A 27,913-nucleotide genomic window follows, 5' to 3' on the forward strand; every position below is an offset into this window, starting at 1 on the left:
CCGGCTCCCAGGCCTCTCCCGCACGCAAGCACAGCACTCACTCTGGAATGGTCAGACACACACGCACACACCCCTGTGTCCTGTACCCACGTCTGTGTCTTACTGGAGAGCCGGCTCCCAGGCCTCTCCCACACGCAAGCACAGCACTCACTCTGGAATGGTCAGACACACACACACACACACACACGCACACACCCCTGTGTCCTGTACCCACGTCTGTGTCTTACTGGAGAGCCGGCTCCCAGGCCTCTCCCGCACGCAAGCACAGCACTCACTCTGGAATGGTCAGTTGGGCAGATGCACAGAGTCAGCTCAAACACATCGAAGCAGCGTTTGACCAGGAGGCTGCAGCGGTCCTGATGGCGCGGCTGGGAGTGTTCCGAGCGGAGTCGGAGGAGGGGCCAGATGTGCTCCGGTGGCTGGACCGACAGCTCATCCGACTGGTGAGCTGGGGACAGTGGCACTACGTTCAGTCTTGGTCTCTGGTCTACTTTTGAGAAAACTGTTGTTTAAGCCTATTATTTTATACAGCCAGTAAATAAGAATTTTATTAGTGGCTTACCTCATGCCAAACACCAGACGTTCTGAGAATGTTGTAAACGAAGTGTTAAATATGCATCTCCCCCAAGGGCTCATGTTACAGTTGGGAAGAAACACCACACACAGGCCATTTAGGTAATGGTACAAATCTGAGTGTGTTGAGGGTTGACTTAGATGAGTCTCTGTGTATCCTGTGGTTCTCTGTTTTCCCTCTAGATCTTGGAGGGTTTGGGGGGAAGTAGGGGTCCATGGCCCAGTGAGTGTGAGGAGATGCCTGATGTGTCATTCTGGGTCTAATCAGGAGAGAGAAGCCACGCGGTAGTTTAAACGGGGGGGAGTGTTATATAAAGAATTAGTGTCACAACAGGGGATTAGAATAATGAGGGATTGGCTAGTAAGAGGTAAAGAGAAGTCTGAAGGATACAGGATAGTAGATCTGAGGGGTGCTACTTCCAGGCTGAGGTAGAGCACCCCAACAAGACCCGCATCCTCCCAGGGCTGACGGAGCCCCAGGTGGGGCAGGGCCATGGCTTGTTGGGTCTCTTAGAGCAGAGATGTTGCCGTGGTGCCTGCTGGAGGAACTTAGTAGAAATTCACCCTCTGTGGCACCGAGAAAACGGTTCACCAGGAGACGTCTCAGCAGGGGCGAACGGGGCTGGGGGGCTGCAGGCGCCAGTGCTGCGTGAAGACGCTGCAACCATCTGTTGACCAAGCCTAACGTAGTGCCCTGGCTGGGGAAAAATATTTAAGGGCCCCAGATCCATCTCACAGCCGGCGAAAAGGGTAAGTTTGGAGACACGAAGCAATAAATCAATAATTGAGATACCTTATGATCTTACTGTTTGTAAATTCACAGCACGTGTTAGTGATCAAAGGTCCTGAAAAGCACACTAACAAAACTTATTTAACTTTGTTTAGCCCTGTGTGTGCCCTTGCTGTCCCACAGAATCATTTTTTCAGGGAATGTCAGCATTGCGAACGTAATTTGAAATTGAGCAAAGAGTCCAAGTGGTTGGCGAAGGCTTCTGGTGGGAAGTGAGCCTTGAGTCAAGTCTTTTTAAAGAGAGTAGAAGGCAAGGCTTGCCAAGTGGAGGGCCCAGCACCCACAAGCCTGTGGGGTGTAGCTGGGCATTCAGTTCATGCTGGGGACCCTGGAGAGGCCGCTGTCACGGGTGACCAGCGACTACGGTGGGGGAGCAGCAGTGCAGGTGCAGGTCGCTTGAGCAGTGCCTTGACTGTAAAGTGAAGTCTCTGCCTGGGTGTTAGAGGGGAAGGGTTAAGTGTGGTTCTTAGGCGGGGGCGTGAGAGCGGCATGATGCTGTGTTCACACTGCATTCACCACCCCTGTATAAGGTAAATCGGAGGGCAAAAGGGCTGCTGTTACGGAGGCCAGCGGAGGATTTCGCCGGCTCCAGGGAGCTGAGACCAAGGTGGCGGTGGTACAGTTGGAGGGGAGAGAAGCTTTGGAATCAGGCTGTATGCCGAGAGAAGAATTGACCAAACTTGGTCGAACTATACATGGAATCAAAAATGAAAAACATGGGGCTTCCCTGGTGGCGCAGTGGTTGAGAGTCCGCCTGCCGATGCAGGGGACACGGGTTCGTCCCCCGGTCCGGGGAGATCCCACATGCTGCGGAGCGGCTGGGCCCGTGAGCCATGGCCGCTGAGCCTGTGCGTCCGGAGCCTGTGTTCCGCAACGGGAGAGGCCACAACAGTGAGAGGCCCGCGTACCGGAAAAAAAAAAAAAAGAAAAACATCAACGCTAACTCAAGTTTTAAGTGTGGGCAACTGCAAGAATGATGGAGCAGTGGGAAACAGGAAAGGAGAGCAGCTGTGAGGGGGGAGGGAGGGGAATCCCCTTTTCTAATGTACTAGTTTAATTTATTTTGAATGTGAACTTGCATGTCCAAGGAAAGCCACCCTGTAGTTAGGATAGGTCCTGACAGGAGCTCGGGTCGGAGGTCAGCACTGCATGTGGGGGAGGGATTTGGGTGACTCTGGCCTGGCCGTCATGTCATGTGTAGCCAAGGCAAGAAGGATGGGAGCAGAGGGCCAGGAACTAACCTCAGAGGAGCCCACCGTCGTCAGGAGGAGGTAGGGAGACGGGCTGTCGGATGAGGCAAAGAAAATCAGTCAGAGGTGACAGGATGTAGGAAGGCACTGCTGCAGCGGCTGAAGGAGAGGGGTCAGGAGGTTTGGGGAGTCACATGGCTCACGGTGGCAGGGAGTTGAGGAAGGTGAGGTCTGTGCAAGGATGCGGTCGGAAGAGGGTCACTCCCAGAGATGAGCTCTCTTTAGATGGTGGGCATCTGCCTCCCTGGTGAAATGAAGTATGACATGAAGAGGAAATAAAGGCAGGAAGAGAAAATGTTCAGAGATTTGCCTGTGAGAGGAGAAGAAAATGGAGTTGTAGAATAATAGAACATTAGGCCTGTCTGTAACTGCTAGGATGTCAGAGTCCTGGAGGATTTTCTTATGGAAGAGGCGCCTGAGAAGGCTTCTCAAGCCCCTCGCTGTTGGAGCAGCCTCGGCCGGCATCGCCTGGAAGCTGCTTAGAACGTGGGGCCTTCAGCACCCCTGCCCCCAGATCTGCATTTAACATCCCCTGGGTGTTGCGGGGGGCTGGGCTGGAACTCTGGCAGGCAGGGGCGGAGCTGAGAGTGGGGCATGGCCCTCCTACTCCAGGGAGTTCTCAGGTGACACTCACTTAGGTTTTCTGTGTGTTGTTGTTGTTTTTTTCTATTTTCTCTCAATAGTGTCAGAAGTTTGGACAATATACCAAAGAAGACCCCGCATCTTTTAGGTTATCAGATTCCTTCTCTCTATATCCTCAGGTAAGTAATATATGTTTTTTAAAATAACTAAAGAAGAAAGTGATAGATATAAAACTCGCTGCTCTCGGGGTCAAGTCAGGACTCTGTGTGTTTTGAGACTCCATTTGGAGGTGATGAGGTCGTTCAGTTCAAGGCCAGACAGTGCCTGAGCCCCACGGAAGACACGGGTGACACGCAGAGAGCAGGTGCACAGACTTTGGGGAGAAGGCAAAACAGGATTGTTGCTGTGAGGCCACAACACGACCTCTGATTTGTAGAAGTTCCTGGGTGGACGGTCACACGTGAACATGAACGCAGCAAAATGAGACCACAGTTACCATGGTGGACATTGTTGACATGTCTGTAGTGGCTGTGCTGCGTCGTGACTGTGAAGACCCGGGCATGGCGGGGACCAGGTGTGTGGAACCATTCAGAGCCGGGAGGGGGTGGTGGAGCGAGACACCACAACCGGGGGTCTGGGTGCTGCCTTTTCTGAGCCTCTACCCTCGTCTGTAAGTGTGGCAGCTGGGGCTCAGCTCCGCTTCAGGGGCGAGGCTGGCTGACCCTGGGTCTGCCGCGGGCCAGGCAGCCGTTTGGCTTGGCGGCCAAGGAGCCAGCTCCGCAGCTGGGCCCGGGGTGTGCGGGTCGGGGCCCTCACAGATGCAGCTTCCCCAGAACTGGAGGCAGACTCAACCTTTTTCCCCTCCTCCCTCAAGGATGCCTTAATGAGGAATAAGTAGGAAGAAGCAAACTCTCAAGCTTAAGTGAACTTGTTAGGACTTTGATACTCCATCGGGTATTACCTTTTTGAATACTCGATTTGGCAAGTGGACGCAGGCCTCAGTCATGAACTTGTGCAGCTTGGACTCAGGGCTGAAGGAGGGGGGCTTCAGAGGTCTCCCCACTGGACGCTCAGCCCAGAGTAAGGCTCTGCAGTCCCCGCCGTGTGCCTGTCTGTCCTGTACCCAAGCAGTTGAGGCTGGACGGTGCCGTGGAAAGAGGCCGGGCCCGGCCAGGGTCAGGGCTGAACCGGGTTCCAGTGCTGGCTGTGTTGCTGCCGGTCTTGGATGAGGTCCCGAGGCTCTTCAGAAGGGTGGAGTTGGTCTGGGAAGTGGCATGCAGTCTTTCTAAAGCCGGGGACTCTTTTCTTCAAGAGGAGCCTCTCAACAGCCAGCACAGAGAGCAGACAGACGTGGTGACCCGCACCCCTGGGCCCCGAGGATCCGCTAAGGCTCGGAGGGCAGTTTGAAAACCACCAAATTTAGATGATTTCTTAGATTCTTTCTGTTGAAGCGTGTAGCATAGAGGTCCAGAGCCAGGCAGCCTGGAGCAGAGGCCAGCCCTACCGCTCAGTGGCGAGGGGTGTTGGGCAAGTTGCCTGCCCCTCGGTCTCCTTGCCTGTGAACTAGGGATGGTAAGAGAGCTTTCCTCGTGGCTTATCAAGGGGATTCGATCATTCTTGTCCAGCGCTCTGTGCCCTGTACGTAGGATGTGCCGAGTATCAGCCTGGGTCATAATTTAGGAACCTACAATTCATTATATTTAAAAGCTTCTCAGGAAGCTTTGTTTGTTTTATTTTTGTCTGCGTTGGGTCTTCAAAGCTGCACACGGGCTTTCTCTAGTTGCGGCGAGTGGGGGTTACTCTTCGTTGGGGTGCGCGGGCTTCTCATTGCAGTGGCTTCTCTTGTTGTGGAGCACAGGCTCTAGGCGCGCGGGCTCAGTAGTTGTGGAGCACGGGCTTAGTTGCTCTGTAGCATGTGGGATCTTCCTGGACCAGGGATCAACCTGTGTCCCCTGCATTGGCAGGCGGATTCTTAACCACTGTGCCACCAGGGAAGTCCCTCTCAGGAAGCTTTGTACTTCTCAAGGCAGGTCATTTTCATCTTCTGGCAGCTCTTTAGCGTGAGCTAACAGCTGCTCTCCCGCCCCTGCTCCTTGGGGGCTGGAAGGAATGCATCTCTGTCTGCAGTGGCGACTCCTGGCCTTTTCTCCCTTGAGCTCCTCACTCAGAGCGCTCTGCCTCTGTCTCAGCACTCTGGCCTCTCCTGTGCTGTCACTGTGCCTGGCGTCCCTCCGCTGCCTCTGGCTTCTTCTCGCACGTCTTTTAGGCCCCAGTGGCTTTGGGGACACTCCTGCTGCACCTCCATCCCTACCCCATCATACCAGGACTTTCCTGTGCTGGGGCCCTTAGTGCGCCTTTTCCCCACAGGACTGTGACCTCTTCAGAGCGGAAACTGCTCTGCGACCTGGCCCGGTGACTCCAGAAAGCAGTGCTTTGCCTTGCCTCTTTCATGCAGAAGCTTTGACATGCCCAGAGGGCCCCCTCTTTTTCTAAAAATTATGTTTATTTCTAATTGTAGTGAAAACCCCATAACATAAAATTGACCACCTTAACCGTTTAAGTGTGCGGTGTGGTGTAGTGTTACGTATGTCTGATTGTTGAGCATGGAATCTCGAGAACTTTCTCATCTCACGAACCTGAACTCTGTACCATTAAACAGCAGCTCTCCCCTCCCTCCTCCCTGGCCCCCGGGGCTGCCATTCCACTCTGGTTCATTGAACCCAGAGGCCTTGTTCCTAAGGGCTGGGTTCTCCTGTTTCCAGGGCGGGGGCAGGTCTGCTCTCTGGGTGTCTAGGAAGGTGACAGCTGTGTGCATTTGTCTTTTTCTCTGTAAATGCAGTTCATGTTCCATCTGAGGAGGTCTCCGTTTCTTCAAGTCTTCAACAACAGCCCTGATGAGTCGTCGTATTATCGACACCACTTTGCCCGACAGGACCTAACCCAGTCCCTCATCATGATCCAGCCCATCCTCTACTCCTATTCCTTCCACGGGCCGCCAGAGGTAAGGGCCGCTGTGAGTGCTTCTCCCACAGTTGGAATCACCTAATACAGACTGTTTTCTAGCACGTTTACTCTTAGAGCCAAACTGTAAAAAAGAAAACTTTGAGTCTTTATAGTAATTTAACATTATTTCTGAGTATTAAAAAAATGTGCATAGGAAAAAGTCATAGGATGTGTATAATTAGAAAACAATTTAAATGTTCAATAGCAGGAAAATTAAGTAGTCTAAGAAATATTCACAAAGTTTATGTAGCATAATAAAATAAATCCTTATGTTAAATAAAAAAGTAGAAACTTTTCTAAATTATGACTTTAAAAGCCTGCAAGAATTAAAAACTATAAGGAAATAAACCAAAATTTCAATATTTGTTGTTCTTGAGTAGAAATTTTCAAATTTTGCTTAATGAATGTAAGTTTAAGTTACTTTTCTTATTGAAATAAAAGTCATAGTCAAATGTATTTTGTAGGAAACTTTAAAATTTGTATTAAAGGATGTTCTTTTTCATGTAGGCATTGGAGTTCTCTGTCATCTACAGCAGTAGATTTTAGAGAAATGTGTCTCTGATAGAATATATTTCTAGCACAAAACTGAGAAAATTTGGAATTATTTCTGGTTCCTAGAGCAAAAGATGATAATATTCATCTCACTTCCCCGTTGATGAGAGATTATTTGGAGCCTGTGTTTTCTACAAAGTTGAAATCTAGAACTGCCTAGTCAGGGAGCAGAATGTGGGAATTTGGCACGAAGATGAGACCCTCCCTGCTGGGTGTGGGGTTGGCGGGTGGCCGTGTGGACACCGAGGGAAGACCCATGCCATCTCTCCCTTTTGCTTCAGCCTGTGCTCCTGGACAGTAGCAGCATTCTAGCTGACAGAATTTTGCTGATGGACACATTCTTCCAAATTGTCATTTATCTTGGTGAGGTAAGATGAAGTTAATTTCTTTCTTCCTATCATATTTTACTAATTTACTAATTTTATGACATTTGAAAAAAGAATTTGAGCTTAGAAAACCCACAGTTTATTATAATGAGTATAGTGGCTTTTATGCTAGTGAATAACATTCCTTTTCAGGACCCGGAAAAAGGGTGGTATTTGTATATTTAGTAATTTTAATATTACTTGCTATATGTAAACTTCAGGTTGTCCTTTTATTTTTTTTAATTTTTATGCAGCTTTTTTTTTTTTTTTTTTGGCCATGCTGCAAGGCTTGTGAGATCTTAATTCCCCGATCAGGGATTGAACCTGTGCCCTCGGCAGTGAAAGCGTGGAGTCCTAACCACCAGGGAATTCCCTAATTTTTTATACACTGTTTTTTTTTTTGTTTGTTTTGCTTTTGTTTTTTTGGGGGGGGGGTTTTTTTGGGTTTTTTTGCGGTACGCGGGCCTCTCACTGTTGTGGCCTCTCCTGCTGCGGAGCACAGGCTCCGGACACGCAGGCTCAGCGGCCATGGCTCATGGGCCCAGCCGCTCTGCGGCATGTGGGATCTTCCTGGACTGGGGCACAAGCCCGTGTCCCCTGCATCGGCAGGCTGACTCTCAACCACTGCGCCACTAGGGAAGCCCTATACACTTTTTAAAGGTTACTTTTCTCATGTTGTACAACACATCCTTGAGCCAGTAGTTTGTACCTCCCACTCCCCCACCTGTATATACACTGCCCCCCACTCCACAGACCACTCGTTTGTTCTCTATACCTGTGAGTCTGCTTGTTTTTTGTTACATCACTAGTTACATTTTTCAGATTCCACTTGTAAGTGATATCATACAGTATTTGTCTTTGTCTGACTTATTTCACTTAGCAGAATACCCTCTAGGTCCATCCATGTTGTTGCAGATGGCAAATTTTCATTCTTTTTTATGGCTGAGTAGTATTCCATTTATATATCTACCATATTTTCTTTATCCATTCATCTGTTGATGGACACTTAGGTTGCTTCCATATCTTGGCAATTATAAATAATGCCGCTATGAAAATTGGGGTGCATGTGTCTTTTCGAATTAGTGTTTTTGTTTTTTACGGATATATACCCAGGAGAGTAGAATTGCTGGGTCATATGGTAGTTCTGTTTTTAGTTTTTTGAGAAACCTCCATACTGTTTTTCAGGTGGTCCTTTTAAATCACTATGCTTTATTGCTTTCTGAGTTGTCAGGCAAGATCAGTTTACTTTTCGTCAGTAAACTTTTTATATTCACACTGTCCTTTCAGAGTTATGTTAGAGTCGCTAGTAAATACTGCTAAGTTTGTGACTAGAGTTTTTTCTCTGAGATAATGTGGCCCAGTGAACCTTATGCCAGGTCTCTGGATCCCTAGGATGGCTGTGGATGGTGTTCAGGGCAGCATGCATTTCTTTCTCAAAGACGTTCATGCCCTAAGGAAAGGAATGGCTCCTCAGGAGAAAATCCTTTAACTGAGTGTTATATTCATGGATATATTCTCTTTTTTGTCTATTGTACATTTTTTACCTTTAGTACATTGCTTGGGCAACTGACTTGACTTCCTGGTGTCTGTACATTAGAAGTGATTTCAAATGTCCTGAAAAGATGTAAATTGTGTTTCAGCATTCTTTAATGCCCTAGAAAGAAATGGTTTTTCTAATACTAACAGGCATTTTATAACTTTAAACTGTTTTCAGCGTATTAACAGCCACTTTGCTAGCCCCTTGGCCACAGGTGCCAGGTCATCGGTAGTGGTCCTAGACTTAAGGCTGGGTGACCGACCAGCTGCTGTTTCCACTGATGCCTTCAGGAGCTTCCTGTGTCTTCAGCTCATCCCTTATAGACATCTCTGACTACAGCCGCTATCCTGTTCCTTTACACGTTGATTGAGCACCTTCTGTGTGCAAGGGATAGGTTCTAAAGATGAAGGCAGATGACCTCGCTCTCGCCCTTTAAAAGTCCTAAGCCTTCTGATTGTGGGGGTTCTTATGAACTCTTGGTCCCAAGCAAGCCGATGGGCATTCCCTCCATGTCGCCAGCCAGTCAGAAATTAAGACCTGGGAAACGGCGCTGGCGCTGCAGCGGAGGTGAGAGCAGGCTGGTCTCCTGACAGCAGTTCTGTTTCCAGAACACATTCCTCACTTCTTAGGTCTTCTTACTCCATTTTCTTTCTCCATTGCTTTCTTTTTTAGTATCCCCCAAATAACATGTGAAAGCACTTCCATTTAGTTATAAAGATATATTAATCAGTCAGTGAGTATTTCTTCATTTCCGGCGTGATTAAGGTGTGTTTCCTAACACAGTTGCTGACGGGAATGAAAGAAGGATTGAGACACCATGTTTAGTTGGGGAGACAGTCTTTCCTTTCCACACTTTGGTGTATTGCCTTCTGCTTGTTGCCTAATTAACACACATGCTTTGATTCTTACAGTTTATCTCCACCACCAAGAGGCTCGGGGCCCAGGGGAGCAGGGGTTGGGGTGTAGTCGGTCCCACCCGCCCGTGGGACTGCCGTGCACTGGAGGAGGGCGTGAGATGTGTACCACCAGGAAAAAGAAAGGACAGTGGGCTCTGTATAGGAAGCCGGCAAACCCCGTTCCCTACCAGGGGTGGTGAGGATGTGAGGGCTAGACCGAGTGATAGCGGGGGAGGTGGAAAGCAGGGGAGCCCAGGGCTCCTTGGGGCACCCGATCCGGGGTGTTTGTCAGTACAGTTAGAAAGGGGAGGGGAGGTGTGGTGGGCACTGACATTTCTGGCGGGACTGTGTAGGTGGCAGTGTCGTGGACGCAGTGCTCGGCTTACTCATGCTCCTGGACAGCTCCACATGGCTCCCCTCGGACACTCATCTCTCTCGACAGAAGACTTCGTCACTGGAAACAAGTTCTGGGTGGGACGTTAGAATGTCAGGGGCGTCAGAGAAGGTTGTCATCACAGCACCTCCACGGTAGTTTTTATTTCTTTGTTTTGGTGTAGACCATAGCCCAGTGGCAGAAAGCAGGCTACCAGGACATGCCTGAGTACGAAAACTTCAAGCACCTTCTGCAGGCACCCCTGGACGATGCTCAGGAGATCCTGCACGCGCGCTTCCCCATGCCACGGTACATCAACACGGAGCACGGAGGCAGCCAGGTGAGCGAGCCCAGCCCGGCCCTGATGCTCTGTTGGCTTTATTATGCATTCTCATGGCTATAAATCCAAACTGCCTGGTTCGTATCTTATATGGTGACATAAACTGACATACAGGTCAGCTTCCAAATATGACTTCTTTTTAAATGAGTGGTCAGAATATGTTGGTGTAAGGTAGTGGATTGCCAGAATGAAATACACTTCATGTTTCAGGAACCCTAATAAACGGAGAAACTTTGGGCTTAAACTAAAGAAATGGGTTCCTATGTGGTAAAAAGTTTCTAATTTAACAAAAAAATGTAAAATCTTTAACAAAAAATGTAAAATCTTTTTTTTCTATTACACTATTATTAATGCCACTTTTAATCTTTAAATCTAAATCTCTCTCTCGTTTTTTTTTTAAAGGCTCGCTTCCTTTTGTCCAAAGTGAATCCATCTCAGACACACAATAACCTGTATGCTTGGGGACAGGTGAGTAATTGTCAGGTATTTGAGGAGGAGGCCAGGCTGCTTTTTTAAAAACTTGTTTTTAAATTCTACAAATTGGGTAATTCCTTGGTGGTCCAGTGGTTAGGACTCGGCGCTTTCACTGCCAGGGCCCGGGTTCGATCCCTGGTTGGGGAACTAAGATCCTGCAAGCTGCAAGGTGTGGCCAAAAGAAAAAGAAAAGATAAATAAATAAATCTACACATCTATTGAATTGAATCCCTTTTGGCCCAGAGACAGAGTAACTTGGGTATTTTGCTGGGAAGAAAACTTTGAATAATACAGTAATCCTCATTATCCATATTTTTGCTTTACAAGGTTTCAGTTATCTGAGGTCAGCTGTGGTCAGAAAATTCCAGAAATAATGCATTAGTTTTGAATTACACACCATTCTGAGTAGCCTGGTGAAATCTCACACCTTCCCGCTCCCTCCTACCTGGGGAGTGCGTTATCTTTGTCCAGTGTTTCCACACTGTATATGCCAATGTTAATTAGCACCTGTACAGGAAAACCTTAGTACGTTCAGGGTTCTGTTCTACCTGTGGTTTGAGGCAGCCACTGGCGTCTTGGAAGCTGCCCACCCTGGATAAGGGGCGACTAGGGATTTCTGTATAGGTTGGGGGTGGGGACATGCCCTGTGTGGATCCCCTTCTGCAGTACACAGCAGAGTCTGACAGGTTCAGGCCAGAGGACAGAACACTGAACTGTGGCCTCCACGTGCTTCCCTCGGAGACACAGTGGCATTGCCCAGAGTCCCCACACTTCTGTCTCCCCCGGGAGTGCAAGGCAAACACATGGACTCACGCTCACCATTCTTTCTGCCTCCTCTTCACTTTTTAGGCTCCAATTTCCTTCCTTTTTTTTTTTGCGGTACGCGGGCCTCTCACTGTTGTGGCCTCCCGTTGTGGAGCACAGGCTCCGGACGCGCAGGCTCAGCGGCCATGGCTCACGGGCCCAGCCGCTCCACGGCATGTGGGATCTTCCCGGACCGGGGCATGAACCCGTGTCCCCTGCATCGGCAGGCGGACTCTCAACCACTGCGCCACCAGGGAAGCCCCCAATTTCCTTCTTTATCTAATTATTCCTAGCATTTATGTCTCCCTCAAATGAGTCTTTTCTTTCATTCTGTTTTCTTATAACATTTTTTGGGAAGTAATTGTAAATTTATATGCAGTTGTATGAAACAATACAGAGAGATCCCCTTTGCTCTTTGCCCAGTCCCCCCACCCCCCCGTGGTAACATCTTGCAAAACTGTTATACAGTATCATAACCAGGACATTAAGATATGCATTTCCACCAGCACGAGGATCTCTCATGTTGCCCTTTTATAGTTACACTCACTTCTCTCCTGATCTCCTGTTTTCTATTTCTATAATTTTGTCATTAAAAAGTTAACATGTGTTACATACAAAGGGAACTGTATTCAATATCTTGTAATAATCCATAATGGAAAAGAATATGAAAAAGAATATATGTATGTATGTATAGCTGAATCACTTTGCTGTACACCAGAAGTTAACACAACATTGTAAATCAGCTATACTTCAATTTTTCTAAAACGGTTACATAGGGCTTCCCTGGTGGCGCAGTGGTTGGGAATCTGCCTGCCAATGCAGGGGACATGGGTTTGAGCCCTGGTCTGGGGAGATTCCCACATGCCGCGGAGCAACTAAGCCCGTGAGCCACAACTACTGAGCCTGCGCGTCTGGAGCCTGTGCTCCGCAATGGGAGAGGCCACGACAGTGAGAGGCCTGCGCACCGCGATGAAGAGCGGCCCCTGCTCACCGCAACTGGTGAAAGCCCTCGCACAGAAACGAAGACCCAACACAGCCAAAAATAAATAAATAAATTTACTTAAAAAAAAAAAAAACGGTTACATATATGAAACCACATGGTACGTAAACTTTTGGGATTGGCTCTTTTCCCTCAGCATACTTATCTAGAGATTCATTTAAGTGTCACATTTATAGGTAATTTGTTCCTTTTTTTTTGCCGAGTAGTATTGTGTGGTATAGACATACTGCATTTTATTTAATCATTCACCCATTGAAGGACAGCTGGGTTGTTTACAGTTTCTTTTTTTTTTGGCTGTGTTGGGTCTTTGTTGCTGTGTGCGGGCTTTCTCTAGTTGTGGCGAGCGGGGGCTACTCTTCGTTGTGGTGTGCGGGCTTCTCATTGTGGTGGCTTCTCTTGTTGTGGAGCATGGGCTCTAGACGTGCGGATCCAGTAGTTGTGGTGCACAGGCTCTAGAGCACAGGCTCAGTAGTTGTGGCGCACGGGCTTAGTTGCTGTGTGGCATGTGGGCTCTTCCTGGACCAGGGCTTGAACCCGTGTCCCCTGCATTGGCAGGTGGATTCTGAACCACTGTGCTACCAGGGAAGCCCTTGTACAGGTTTCTTATAAACTATTTTTTTTTTTTTTTTTTGGCCATGCCGCACAGCTTGTGGGATCTTAGTTCCCTGACAAGGGATTGAACCTGGGCCCTTGGCAGTGAGAGCGCCAAGTCCTAACCACTGGACCACCAGGGAATTCCCTGAACATTTATTAAATCTATTTTTATTTCTTTCATCGGTGTTGTGTATTTTCACTTTCTTTTTTTTTTTGAGTGATTGTGAATGGTACTGTACTTTTAATTTCAGCGTCCAGTTGTTCATTGCTAGTACAGATCTTCTTCAGCTTGTGATGTGATTGCATCCCAATAAATCCATCATAACTTGAAAATGCATTTAATACACCTAACCGTATTTTATAATGAAGTGTTGAATATCTCATGTAACTTATTGAATGCTGTACTGAAAGTGAAAAACAGAATGGTTGTGAGTGTCTTGGTGGTTGACCCATATGATCAGTGTGGCTGGGAGCCACCCGGTATCACGGGGGAGGATCATACTGCATGTTGGTAGCCTAGGAAAAGACCACAATTCAAAATGTGTATGGTTTCTACTGAATCAGTACTGCTTGTATACCATCATAAAGTCAAAAAATCATAAGTCAGCAACCATCTATATATAGAAGTAAAGTTATCTTTGTATACTTGTCTAATATCCTGTGACCTTCCTGAGTCACTTATTACTTTTGGGAGTTTTTTGGTAGATTCCTTGGGATTTTTTACAGACAGTCATGTCTTCTGCAAGTAGGAACAGTTCATTTCTTCCTTTCCAATCTGAATACTTATTGTTTCCTTTTGTTGTTCTGTTGTCTATTTTCAATGTCATTTATATCTGCTCTAATCCTTATTTTCTTCCTTCTGCTTGCTTTAGGTTTATTTCCTTCATTTTCTAGGTTCTTGAGATAGGAGTTTAGATTATTGACGTGAGACTTCTCTTCAGTGTATGCATTTAGTGCTCTTAATTCCCTTTGCAGTACTGCTTTTGCTGTGTCCCACAGGTTTTGATTATGTTGTATTTTCATTTTCATTCAATTTGATATATTCTTTTAAAATTTATCTTGAGGGTTCTTCTTTGACTCTTGGATTATTTAGAAATAATTGCTTAGTTTCCACAGATTTTCTTGTTGTCTTCAGTTAATTGATTTCTATTTTGATTCCATTGCGGTTAGAGGATATACTTTGAATTATTTCAATTTTTAAAAATTTGTTGATGTTTGTTTTATGGTCCAGGATATGGTCTGTCTTGGCATATGTTCCATGGTCACTTGAATAGGCGTTCTGCTATTGTTGGATAAATTGTCCTATAAATGTCAATTAAGTCCTGTTAGTTGGTGGTGTTGAGTTCTTACATATCCCTGCTGATTATCTGTATAGTTCTATCTGTTTTTGAGAGAGGATGTTGAAGTTACCAACTCTAAATGGTGAGTTTGTTTCTCTTTTGCGTTCTGTCAGGTTTTTGTTCACATATTTTTCAGCTCTGTTGTTTGTTGCATACACACTTAGGATTGCCCTTTCTTTTTGGTGGATTGACCCCTTTATCATTATATGATGTCCCCACTATCTCTGGTAATTTTGTTTGCACTACTATCTACTTTATCTGGCCTTTATAAAGCCCACACTTATCTTTTATTCTTTTTATTATGCAAAAAAATTAATGTTTGCATGATATACCTCTTTCCATCCTTTAACTTTCAACCTGCTTCTATCATTATATATTTTTTTAATCTACTCTGCTAAGCTCATAATAAATTTGCTTATTTGGACCATTTATATTTAATGTAGTTACTGATATGTTAGGGCTTATTAAGTCTGCCATTTTATTTTTTTGTTTTCTGTGCTTTTCATTTCTCTGTTTTCTTTTTCCTTCCTTCCTGTGGGTTACTTGAACATTGCTCATAATTCCATTTTAACTTGTTCACAGTGGTTTTTTTAGTATATCTCTTTTTGTAGCATTTTTTAGCGGTTATTCTTGGTTGCTCTAGATATTAGAGCATTACGTTACATTATGTGTACCTAGCTTATCATGGTCTACTGGTGTTATCTTTTTTACCAGTTCAAATGAAGTATAGAAAACCTACCCCAGCCTCACTTCATGTCCCTTTACCCTCTCCCATTTATGATATAATTGTGTTAAATGTTTCCTCTGTGTGCATCAGACAGTGTTACAGTTTTTCTTCAGCCATAATCTATAAATCTAAGAGAAGATGGAAAACCTCTTATTTTTATCTGTAGTTTTGCTTACTGTGTCCTTTATTTCTTCTTAATACTCCAGAGTTTCTTCTTTTATCTTTTCCTTTCTGTTTAGAAATCTTCCTTTAGCAGTTCTTTTCAGGGTAAGTCTTCTGGTGATAGACTCTTAGTTTTCCTTCATTTGAGAATCTCTTGATTTCCTCTTCAATCCTGAACAATATTTTCTCTGGATATAAGATTCTGGTGACAGTCCTTTTTCTTAGGCAGTTGAAAAATATTGATAAAATGTAATCCTTCTCTGGACCCTTTCAAAATTTTTTCTTTGTTAGTTTCAAATGTTGAAATACCATATGTTTTTGTGTGAATTTCTCTGAATTTATCCTATTTGGAATTTGCCCAACTTCTTGATTCTGTATATTTATGCCTTTTGCCAAACTTGGATAGTTTTCAGTCATTAATTTCTACAATACTTTTTCAGCCTGCCTTGCCTGCCTTTCTCTTTGGGACCTCAGTGATGCAAATGTTAGTTCATTTGTAGTTCCACAGCTCAGTTGGGTACTTTCTATTATTTTTATCTTCCAGTTTATTGACTCTTTTCTCTGTTCCCTTTCTGCTGTTGCATTCAAACTTTTTATATGTTGCTGTATTTTTTAGTTATAAGATGTTCATTTGGATTTTCTTTGTCTTATATTTCTTTTCTGATGCTTTATGTTTTCATTTGTTTCAAGTGTGTTCCTAATTGCTCCTTGAAACATTTTTGTCGTGGCTGCTTTAGTCTTTGTCAGGTAATTCTAACACCGTCGTCAACTCAGTGTTAACACCTGTTGACTGTCTTTTTTCTCATTCATTTTGAGATCTTGACTCTTGGTATAACAAGTGATTTTTTTTTTAATATAAATGTATTTTATTTATTTTTGGCTGCGTTGGGTCTTCGTTGCTGTACGCGGGCTTTCTCTAGTTGTGGCGAGTAGGCGCTACTCTTCGTTGCGGTGCGTGGGCTTCTCGCGGAGGCTTCTCTTGTTGCGGAGCACAGGCTCTAGGTGCACGGGCTTCAGTAGTTGTGGCACGCGGGCTCAGTAGTTGTGGCTCGCAGTCTCTAGAGCACAGGCTCAGTAGTTGTGGCTCATGGGCTCTAGAGCGCAGGCTCAGTAGTTGTGGCACACGGGCTTAGCTGCTCTGCAGCATGTGGGATCTTCTGGACCAGGGATCGAACCTATGTCCCCTGCATTGGCAGGCGGATTTTTAACCACTGAGCCACCAGGGAAGCCTCATAACAAGTGATTTTTGATTGAGACGTGGACATTTTCGTATTTGTTATGAGACTCTGGATCGATTTCAACCTGTTTTGGCTGTCTTTTTGTCACACTGCTCTGGCAGGGAAGGGGGTGGTACATTGTTTCATTTCTGCCAGGTGAGACGGGTTCAGGTTTTCCATTGGCCTCTGTTGACATGTGAGGTGGAGGGCGACTTCTTGTTACTGTGTGTGGGGACGGGAGTTCCAGCTCCCCACCTGGTTCCCATTGATTCTCCTGTGGAGGTGGCCTTGTCACTGGTGGGTGATGGTGAAAGTGCTTTCTCTGCACTAAGCCTTCTCTGATACCACCCCAGAGGTTGGGGCGTGGACATCTTCTTACTACCAGATGTGGGGTGGAAGTCCAGGCTCCCTATGTGGTCTCTGCGGACACCGTGGGTGCAGGGAGACTTCTTACTGGCCAGCAGGGATGAAATCCCTGGCTCCATACTTGGTCTTTTCTGATACCACCCTGGTGGGATTGTTGGGTCCCTCAGTACTGCCATGTGAGGGTGCAAGTCTACACGATCCGCTCAGCCTTTTCTGTCTTGCTAGGCTGCCCTGGTCTTTTGCTAGAGAAAGTGGGCTCTTTTTGTTGTAGTTTTTGTCCGTGCTCAATAACTGTTGGCAGCTTTTTCAGCTCCAAGTCTGGCGCGCATGCATGAGGCAAAAAGGAAGCCCTGGGAACTGGCCACTGTGTGGTTCCCTGCATCCCAGGGTCGCTAGTTAATCTGCTGCCTTTTCACCACCTTTCAAAGTCTTCTTATGTTTGTTTTATATAAGACATCCAGGGGTTTTAGTTGTGCTTAGTTGAAGGAATGAGGAAAAGTACATCTACTCTTTCTTCCCAGAGAAATCCTTTTATAAAACTTTAATCATGCTTATACTTTTCTGATTATAACAGTAGTACCGTTTCATTTTTAGAAGACTAGTATATGTAAAAAAAAATTTTTAGAAAGAAAGTTTAAATTACATAGAATGCTACTAGCTAGAGTTAAGTACTTCTGGCTTCTTTCTAGTTAATATAAAAGGTATATATCATGTATATCTGTGTGTGTACATATGTATATATTTTTTTAACAAATTGGAATCTTGTTAGAAATCAAGGTTTCTATTCAGTACTTTTCCCCTTAACGTTAATTAAATCATAAGCATTTCTTGATAGTGCAGAGATCCATCTGTTTAGTGGATACTGATTCACACATTGTGAATACGCTGTTACCAAGCTTCTGTTGTAAGCAGATCATTTAAGAGCATCAAGCTGGTTGCATCAGGGTGGTGGGGAAGATGAGAGATAGGGCGTGTGGGCCCCCAGGAGTTCATGCCTGCTGGGAGCCAGACCCTGGATGAGTCATCAGAACTACACAGTGGGGTAAAGTAGAAGGGCATATGCTCAAAACTGTCTGTAGTGGCAGGAATGACCTGATATGAGTGGATCAGGGAAGGGTTTTGTGAGGAAATTATGCTTTAGTTGAAAAGATTAGCTAGGCAGAGGACGGGGCTGGGTGGCAGGAGTGCTCTTGGCAGACGGACAGCACTTGCTAATTTTGTGAGGGGAAGGGTCCTTAATAACGCCTGAATTCCAACCAGCTTCTAAGAGACCTGCCAGTAAACCTTTTTCATTAAACTTCAGGAAACAGGAGCGCCCATCCTGACTGATGATGTTAGCCTGCAGGTGTTCATGGACCATTTGAAGAAACTGGCTGTCTCCAGTGCCTGCTGAGCTGAGGACATGAGAAGGAAATGGAAGAAAACACTGTCACACTGTGCTCACGGTTGTTTATAAAGGCTTAACGTTCCTTTTACTTTTCTGCTGCATTTTAATAAATAATCAAAAGAAGTGTTATGTAACTCTAGATTTTAATTTGCTTGTATTCCTTATCTGTGCCCTTTTCTTTACACCATAAAATTATAAGGTCATAAACATTTTGGTACCGGTAGATGTTTATATGCTTTTTGTATCCTAACTTTTAGAGTCTGTATAAAATCAGAACTAATGTATTTTGGCAGCTTGCTTACATGAAAATCATAATGATCAGAAAGGAAATAAATCTGGATGAAGAAGCACCGGTTAAAATAATGCTAATACAAATTTGATTTCTGAGGTCTCTGTGTGTTGTAAGTAAATTCCCCAAGAGGTAATTCCTGAACTTAATCTTCATTTACTGTCAAGGATATTGTTAACATTAACAGACAAGGAAAAGTAAGAAATATGTGAAACTTCATTGAGGCAGAGTGGTCTAGAGTGGCACTGTTCCTACCTCACCTGAGATACAGAGAACAGATTGCTGGTCACCAGAGGGGAAGGGGTGGGGGAGGGTGAAATGGGTGAAGGGGGTCAACTATATGGTGCTGGATGGTGGTGAGCACACTGTAGTGCATACAGAAGTTGAATTATAATGTACACATGAAACATATAATGTTATAAACCAATGTTACCTCAATTTAAAAAAAATTACAGCTTATTCTACTCAGTGGAGTTCATCCTTGTTTAGAGGTTATATCCCCTTTTAACATGGGCCAATTGCTAGGACAGCTGTCGTCCAGGAATTTCTTTTGTTTGGACTCCTAGGTTAGTTGCAGTTTTCCTTTTATCTCATAAGTCATTTTGCTGCCTTAAGTGACTGTTCCTAAAAAGAGCATACAGGAGATAATTCACAGAACCCGTTCTGCCTTCATACCTGACAGCTTTACTGAGTATAAAATCTAGGCCCAAAATAATTTTATCTCAAAACTTTGGAGGCATTTTTTCAATCATTCAACAAATAATTATTCAGTATTTGCTATGTTTGGAGTAGTCTTCTAGGGCCTGGGAATGTAGCCAATAAAACAAAAATTCCTATTCTCACAGAGCTTATATTCTGGGTAGGGAAGACCAACATTAAAAAATTAGAAGTAAATTATATAATTTTTTAAGAAGCTAATGAGTGCTATGTTGAAAAGTAAAGCTGGGAACGCCTATTAATTGGCTGTCGGACCATCTGGATTGATTCCAATGCTCTATCTTTTGAATTTGTACTTACTGCCATCTTAACCTCTGCTCAAAATTCTGGGTGGGTTTCCTATCTTAAAATGTTTAACAATTACATTTTAAATGCCTAGGGCTTTTATTTACTGTACCTTTTCCATAGAATATTTTTCTTATATTTGGGATATAATTTTGAATTGAGGTAGATCATATAGAAGAGTACATAAGCCTGTGTATCCAGTTTAGGGTTGAAACTGTTCCTCCTTGGGCCTGTTTCCAATTGACAGGAGGAATGTGATAGACCCAGCTGGCTCTGGTGTCTCTCCAGTGACAATGAGTGAAGGTGCCGAGGGGCACCCTGAGCCATGCAGGTCCCACCTGTGGGTGCTGGTGGCTGTTTCCAAAGAACGTGGAGGTGGGTGTTAGTGTTCTTTGGAGAGCAGCCATCTTGAGAGGGAGACACTGAGCCAGTGTGCCTAGTAACTATAAACTCCATCTTGAAGGCAAGGAAACTCCTGAAATGATCAGTTAGGAGAGTGGCAGCCCGGATGGAAGGAGGCTGGAATCCAGCCGAGGCCTCAACAGAGGCAGCTTTTAGACACAGGTGACAGATGAGGTGTTAGGTGAGAGGGTGAGTCAGGACAGGTTTCTTTCCTTTTGGGGGCTGGGGCGCAGTAGGGGTAGGGATAAATTCAATCCTGGCCACTCTGAGTTTCAGGAGCTTGTGGGGTAGAACTGAAAATGCCCTGTAGGTTGGCAGTGATTAGTATGCATTTATCTTTCAGGAGAATGTGGTGTATATTTGAGAGTCATAAACGTATAAAGTAAATAACATGAGTAAAGTTGCTCAGTATGAGAAGAGAAGCAAGCTTGGAACAGAATACTGATTTTCCTGTTTTGGTTTTAACGACCTTATTGGGGTATAATTTATATACGATAAACTGCACCCATTTAAAGTGTACAGTTCAATGAGTTTCAATAGGTGTGCACACCCATGAAAGCACCACCATCACATCATCAAGACACAACATTTCCACTGCCCCCAAAGTTTCTTCAGGCCCCTTTTAGTCCTTCCGTTTCTGCACACCCTGGTCGGAGGCAACTACTTGTCGCCTTTCTCCCACTATAGATGAATTTGCTTCCAGAATTTTATGTCTGGTTTCTTTTGTGCCTGGTTTCTTTCACTTAGCATTACCCATCTGAGATTTATCCATGCAATTGCATGGATCAGTACAGTAGTTCCTTTTATTATGGAGTGATAGACTCACATTTCCTTTATTCATCCACTAGTTGATAGACATTTGGGTTGTTTCCATTTGGGGGCTCTTACGAATAAAGCTCTGTGAACACCCACATACATACGTTTGTGTGGACATAATGTTTTCATTTCCTTTGGGTGAATAGGAACCGAATGTCTGATTCATACAGTAGGGGTACTTCAATTTTTAAGAAACTGCCAGTACCGCAAAGAGGCTGTGATATTTTATGTTCCCACCAGTAAGAGGTCTGATTGCTCCAAGTCCGTACAACCCTTGGTATTCTCAACATAATTTTTAGTCATTCTAATAGGTGTGTAAGGGTGTCTCGTGGTTTTAATTTGCATTGCTGTGATGACTTAACAATGCCCCTGTACTTATTGGCCATTTGTATATCTTCTTTAGTTAAGTGATTGTTGCCTGTTTTTCAGTTTGGCTGTCTTTTTATAATTGAATTGTAAGATATCCTTATAAATTCTGATACAAGTCCTTTGTCAGATCTACCTACTTTGAATATTTTATCTTGTGGCTTGTTTCATTTTCTTAACTGCCTTTCGAAGAGCAAAAGATTTAATTTTGAAAAAGTCCAATTTACCAATATTTGTTTTGTGGTTTATGCTTTTTGTATTCTAAGAAATCTTTGCCTATCCCAAGATGGCAAAGATCGCCTTTTTAAAAAATTTTTATTTTATATTGGATGTAGTTGATTTCCAATCGTTTTGTTAGATCTTTTCTTCTCGGTTTGTAGTTTTAGCTTTTATATTTAAGCCTATGATACATTTAGCGTTAATTTTTGTGTGTGGCAAAACACCAATTTTTAGAGGGTGGGAGAAATGGGAAGAGCCCTGAAGGATAAATAGATTCTGAAGAAAATTATGTTTTCGAAGCTATGAAAGGAGCAGGTGGAGTTGTATGCGCTGGAAATCGTCTGATTATGGCTGCAAAGTAGTTACTGGCTATGGAAGTTTACTGAGTATCCACTCTGTGCCCAACACATCCCTTTTGCTCTCAAGTTGTTTGGTTTCTTGGAGTGGGGGTAGATTGTGCTTCGAGGAAATGTACGGATAAGAGAAAAGCTGATGGTGGATCGAGTGGAGACTTTTTGTTTTTGAGGCGCGGACTCGTTTGTATGATGGAGTAAAGAACAACAGAATGAAAAGGGCGTGAGATGGAGGTGGACAGAGTGTAGTTGCTGGGCCAGGGCCCTGAAAGGCAGAGAAGAATGGGACCCACAGCCCAGTGGAGGGGCTAATTCAGACGTGGAGGGACCCACGCGCACCAGACAGGGCTCCAGGCAGGAAGATGGGGAAGACGAGTTGCGGGGCGTAGACGGAGTATCCTCGCAAACCTGAGAGCTGGAGGAGGGAAGGAATTAAGTTTTACAAGGGCCACCTAAAGTCTATGTAAGGCAGGACTTTGCAAGTGGGAGGTTTGCCTGAGAGAAATTGTCAATTGGGGCCCGTCACGTGGGAGGCAAGATCGTCTCCGGACCCCACGCGCCTGACCCGAGTGCGTTGCCCAGCGCGACGTCCGGACTACACGCTCCAGGATGCATCGGGGCCGGCGCAGAAAGCGGCCAACCCGGAGCGGCTCCCCATTGGAGGCGGCGGCGGCGGTGACGCGCCCACCGGAAGGCCCGCCTCCGCCCTGAGACTCCGAGGAGTGAGGTATTCCCGGCGGCGTCATGCGTCCGGAAAAGGCCCTGTCTTGGTATCGGCGCATGTCTATGCTGTACGGACTGGGCGCCTGGACCCTGCTGGGTTCCTTGTTTTTGTATAATCAGAGAAAGAGCAAGCCTCCAGGTACGGCTCTCGGGCGGGACCTCCGGGGGACGCGCGGCCTTGCGTGGGGCGTGTCCGGGGGGTCGCAGAAGTGGCTTCGCTGTGCCGCGCGAAGAGACCGGGAGCGGTGCTTAGAGCCGCGTGTTATCGTGGAATCTGCCAGCAACGACCTATTAGAGCCTCTTCCCCGAACCTTGCTGGTTTATTGAGCGAGGCCGCCCCTATCCTCAGAATTTGAAGAATCCGTGAGATTCCAGGTGGAATTTCAAAGACCCTGGATGGTGGTTTAAAGAGGCGATGCTTCTGTAACTTCAGCCCTGCTTTGGTCGCATGGTCGCCTTTGGCGACCAAACGATTTCGCTGACTTACACCAGCGAAGGAGTACCGAAATCTTCCCAGTTGCTGGGAGGAAAAGGAAATCCCTCAGCTTTCAAAAATGTTCTGGAAATCTGTGGCTTCGTCTAGAGTAGGGACTGCCTGGGGCTGAAGGGGAGGAGCTGGTCGGGGAGCGACTGCTACAAAATAAGGGGTTTCCTTTTGTGGATGAAAATATTCTACACTTTATTTTGGTGCTGGTTGCACAGATCTGAAGATACTAAAAACTGAATTTACATTTTAAGTGAGTTAATTGTATAATAAGTATTATCTCAGTAAAGCTTTTTATGTAAAAACTGTGCTGAAGATTACATTTGGTGATGAAGATCACCAATGGCCTGAAAGTGCACATGTCAGTATTAAGCATTTTAAAACATTTATCTCTGTAGTGGTCATTTAAAAAAACTTATTTAAATTTTCTTTTTTACAGAAAGAAAACAGTGTCAGGAACCTGATGGGGGTGGGGGTAATTCTTACCTTAGTTTATTTTATTTCAAAGACTTTACTAATAATTCTAATGACTGCTGCCGAAGTTAAAAGTTAGTGATCAACTATACTTCAATTAAAAAGTAAAGTAAGATAAAATGAAAGTTAATGATGCAGCTGTTCCTTTTATTTTTTTAAGGTGGTGAAGTAGAACAAAAGGATGTCTCAAGAAATGAACTGTCTGAACCCCCGAAAGGGTTTTATGTGGAAACGGTTGTCACATATAGAGACGATTTTGTTCCAATTACTGCCAGGATCGTCAACTATTTGAAATCATGGACTGGCGGCCCTGGACCAAAATCATGATGGACGGCTGAATTCTGAAAATAGGACTTTGGTTCAGCATATAAATTTGAGAGATACTGTGATTTCCACTTTCTCTTTGTGAAAAGTGTATACATTTAATTTTGCTGTAAAATAGAATCACTAATAATATGCAATAAATATTTCCTTGAAGAAAAGTAAATTTGCATATTCAGGAGGTGTTCTTCTATACTCACGGGAGTAAAAGATTGAAGTGAAATGTCGTATTGAGCTTCCATAAGCTTGGTTTTCTGAAATTAGTTCATGTAACTTTATATTCCTTTCATGTTGCTGTCAGACATAGCTTTTGTGGTCCCTTTAAGCAAATCTCCGTGTTCAGTTTGGGACTTAGAGCAGCCCTTTGGGCACTAGTGGGTGCTTGGTAAATATGTTGTGAATTAGATTATAACTCCTGGATTAAATAGACTCGATCTGTTCTTTAGGAGCTGTACAGATACCCTCATTCTTTCAGCAGGAGTGGATTAAACCCCAATGGTGGCTACCAGTATTCTAGAGATAGGGGATACAAAATGAGGAGAGCGGGGTTCCTGCCCTTGAGTGCTGCAGTGTTCTCTCCGCTGGTCTCGTTTGGTTGCAAGTAACAAACCCACATAAGTGCGATTAAATCAGAAAGAGATGTTTATTAAAAATGTGTGTGGACAGGGAATTACCTGGTGGTCCAATGATTAGGACTCGGTGCTTTCGCTGCTGTGGGCGTGGGTGCCATCCCAGGTCGGGGAACTAAGATCCCACAAGCTGTGCAGCGTGGCCAAAAAAAAAAAAAAAAAACCAGTATAGACAGCTCAGAATTCAAACAGAGTATGTTGAGGTCTTCGGAGGGCCTGGCAGCAGGAACCGGAATGTAGCCACTCACTGAGCCTGCCTGGGGACTGTCTGCCTTGTTGCCTTTCTCACTGCACACGTTTTGTCCCCGTTATTTCTGTAGTAACATCACTTTGCAGCTACAGTGTCAAAGTCTGATCAGCTTCTTCCCGAGCCAGAGTTTGTCTTCCACTCCTGTGAGAGTCACTTCCCTTTGTATCGGATCCCTTCCTGTGGATCACTGAGTCCTGCCTCAGTTAGTAAGAAACTAGCATTCGTTGCCCATTTGGGTAGTGTTTCTTGTGCACAGCTATTTGGGACCCTGTGAGGACTAGGGATTCCTGGCAGGACAGGAATGGGACATTTCTGGGTTCCTGCTATAGTACTGTCACCTTCAAACCTTTGCCTTGATTTCTCCTTGGTGTCAGTTCTGCCTTGTGGGTGACCTGAGCAGTGCTTTGGGGGCAGTCAACCTAAGTGACAGAGGCTCCAAGATGGCAAGTAGCAGCTTCAGATGTCAGCAGCAGAGGCTCCTCACTGGACATCAGAGGTCAAGAATGGGTCAGTGCCAGTGGGGTGGGCACCCTGGTGGACACCTGTGATGGGCATCAGACGTGCAAGAAGCAGCATACGATGGTGGAAGGGAATTTCTGAATGGCTTCCCAGGGCGGCCTGCTTCTCATCACTCTCCTTGGAATCTCAGTTTCATGCCTGGCCCCCGGCTGCCAGGGAGACTGGGAAAGTGCGTTTCGGGCTTCCGCGTCAGGGATGTGTTGACCCTCAAAGTGGGGCATCTCCTAGATATAGGAAGGATGATCACAGCATGCTGGGCAAGTAGATACCAGGACAAATGTCCACTCCAGGCAGCAAGCCAGACTTTCATCGGGAGGCAGTAAGATACCTGCCTCTGTAGGTCACTTTCCCCAGAGAAGGTTTCTCTACCCGGGGGTGGATGCCTGGCTGTAGGAATTCTGGGAGCTGAGTGTGTGTGTGTGTGTATATATATATATATATATATATATATATATATATATATATATATATTCCTTCTTGTTTAAAACACTTCAGCCCCAACTGCTTGTGCTAAGACCATGTTCTCTCTCCATAACACTTACTACTGACCAACCAGTAAAACAATTGTGGCTCCAAACAGCCTGGAGCTTCATTCAACAATTCCCGTAGTTCTGCTGAATCTTGGCTTAAATAGGCCTTTGTGGACTAATCTAACAACCAAAATATAATTTAAAGTGTTCTTCTGGGAGAAGGTTTTCAGAATTCCAAACATCTATCTTGCAGGTGCAGTTGGAACACGGTCTGTTCAGAAGTTGGGAATCACCCATTGAAGGAGAGTTTGTAGGATTGGAAATAAGTTTCCCGAAATTCTGAGGTCTGGTAGTATTTAGAGGGAGTGGGTTTTCTTTTTCTTTTTTTTAAGATGTATGTATCTCCGGGGCGTGCGCCCCCTTCCTGACATCCGTCCAGCTGGAGGAGCCATTGGGGACCATTCAGATGAAAAGGACTCCTGAGGGATAGTGGAGCAACAAGAGAAGAGGAATTGGGTTTTCCGGCCCTGTGGAGTACCACACAGCCCAGGACTTTAGAGAGAAAGAATCAACTTCTAAGTAGTTTAAGCCATTGTGACTTTGGGTCTCTGCTACAGTTGATGTAACCCTAAGCAAATCACATCTCCCTATTAATTTCTTTATAAAAGTGGTACCTAACTTTTCATGATAGAAAAATCCCCTGTGTTTTCTGAGCTTTGGTTTCTTTTGAAGAAGAGGTATAATATCTAGCCTGTCTACTAATAGGGTTGTGACTGTCAAGTGAGAAAGTGTTTGTGCACACATGATTATTCTTAGGAATAGAATGTCTTAGCTACTCCTGGAAACGAGGCGTGGAAGGCCTTCTTTCTGGTGATAAATGCAGTCTGCTTCTGTCGTCCTCCAGCTGCTTTGCTTTCTTCCCTGTGGCTCTCCAGGGAGTTACCTCGTCACAACTGGCCTGTCCTCTGAAAACAGGACTTCCATGGGTAGCAACTTGCTTCTTCAGCACAGCAGGTTAGCAGCGTGTATCAACATGGAAAATGGCACGTCCTTTGATCCGGCAATCTCACTTTCAAGAATTTGGGAGATTCCTGAAAAGATTTAGGAAGATGCCTCTTCAACATCACTTGTTCAGCATGGCCTCGAGCTGAAACAACCTCTTGGTCGACCGTGCCGATTGCCTTCCCAGCACCCACTGATCCCACTCCTCTTTTATAACAGACCCTGAGCTCACCCCGTCAGGTGCTCCAGGGGGACTGGCCCAGGTCCTGATTGGTTCAAGTCAGTGTTTCTCCAGGGGGCGCTGCAGCCTCCGTGGGTGTGACAGTCCATTTTGTGGGCTGCCCCAGGTGTTGCAAGAGCTTTAGCATTTCAAGTTCCTTGGGCACTAAATGCCTGTAACAATCTTCACACCTTGTGACAGCTTCAGACACCCCTCCCCACACACATTTCCAGTAACCCCTGGGGGGCTCTATGCCCCAGGTGAGAACCTCTTATCTGAGCCAGTCAGGAGGAGTAGGTCCCATCTCCCTTGCTAGTGATTGGGTTAAGCATGGTCATGTGATCTCACTCTGGCTAGTGAAACTCGAGGGGCTTCTGGGCAGGGTGTCCCAGCCTCAGAGGAAGCACTAGGAGGAGATAGTCTCCTGTACTTCTGAACATTGTGTCTGGATAGGATGCCCGGTACAGCCACAGCCATACTGTAAATCTATGACCCCCTGTTAGTCAAAGAATCAAGTTCACACCTGTATTCATTCAGCAATGTTATCTGAGCTTCAGGCAGTGTGCTAGATGCTTAGGATAGAATGGTAAGCACGAGACACTAATAGAGCAAATTATCGGGCACTGGAGTGATTGGAAGTTGCCAGGAAAAAAAAAAAGTCGCCAGAAGATTATGAGGGAAAAACCATAGGATAGCGATGGAGAATAATGGGGAACCAGGACTCTTAACTTTGTGTGGTCAGAGAAGTTCTCTCCGATGAGGAGGCGTTTAAGCTGAAAATGAAAGGAAGGAGGGGAGCGAGATGGACAAAGAATGGGGGAAGAGCATTCCAGGTGGAGGACCAGCAGATGCTGAGGTCCCGAGGTAGCAACAAGTGGATTACCTGAGCAATTTAAAGAAGATCAGAGTCTGGAACGTGAAGACTTTATATTCCAGAAACCACTTTTACGTCTTATGGAGAATGGATTGGGTGAAGACAAAAGTGGCAGTAAGGAGACCACTGAGCAGCTGTAGTAGATGCAGGTGAGAGATGACGGGCCAT

The 27,913-nt window shown here is 45.3% G+C and overlaps 2 protein-coding genes and 1 non-coding gene across 5 annotated transcripts in view; 2 read left to right on the forward strand and 1 right to left on the reverse strand.

Moving 5' to 3' along the window:
- Positions 1-18,462, forward strand: part of SEC23B (SEC23 homolog B, COPII coat complex component) — a 40,036-nt gene extending 21,574 nt beyond the window's left edge. For 2 of the 3 annotated variants that reach the window (XM_065892632.1, XM_065892631.1), the window contains exons 14-20: positions 290-443; positions 3,297-3,374; positions 6,035-6,196; positions 7,032-7,118; positions 10,106-10,261; positions 10,664-10,729; positions 18,249-18,462. In XM_065892632.1, coding sequence (XP_065748704.1) covers positions 290-443; positions 3,297-3,374; positions 6,035-6,196; positions 7,032-7,118; positions 10,106-10,261; positions 10,664-10,729; positions 18,249-18,338 — 793 coding nt within the window. In that variant the 3' untranslated portion in view covers positions 18,339-18,462. The remainder of the gene's footprint in view (positions 1-289; positions 444-3,296; positions 3,375-6,034; positions 6,197-7,031; positions 7,119-10,105; positions 10,262-10,663; positions 10,730-18,248) is intronic. The other variant, XM_065892633.1, reaches the window with a different exon arrangement.
- Positions 13,201-13,273, reverse strand: TRNAE-CUC (transfer RNA glutamic acid (anticodon CUC)). The gene has a single exon. It is a non-coding gene; the product is annotated as a tRNA-Glu (tRNA).
- A 4,061-nt stretch (positions 18,463-22,523) lies between the features above and the next one.
- Positions 22,524-23,787, forward strand: SMIM26 (small integral membrane protein 26). Its single transcript, XM_065893252.1, has 2 exons — positions 22,524-22,641; positions 23,633-23,787. Exons 1-2 carry the CDS (start codon positions 22,524-22,526, stop codon positions 23,785-23,787), a joined length of 273 nt encoding a protein of 90 aa, XP_065749324.1.
- Positions 23,788-27,913: the final 4,126 nt, after the last annotated feature.

This window comes from Phocoena phocoena, chromosome 15, assembly GCF_963924675.1.
Source record: "Phocoena phocoena chromosome 15, mPhoPho1.1, whole genome shotgun sequence".
Classification (NCBI taxonomy): Eukaryota; Metazoa; Chordata; class Mammalia; order Artiodactyla; family Phocoenidae; genus Phocoena; species Phocoena phocoena.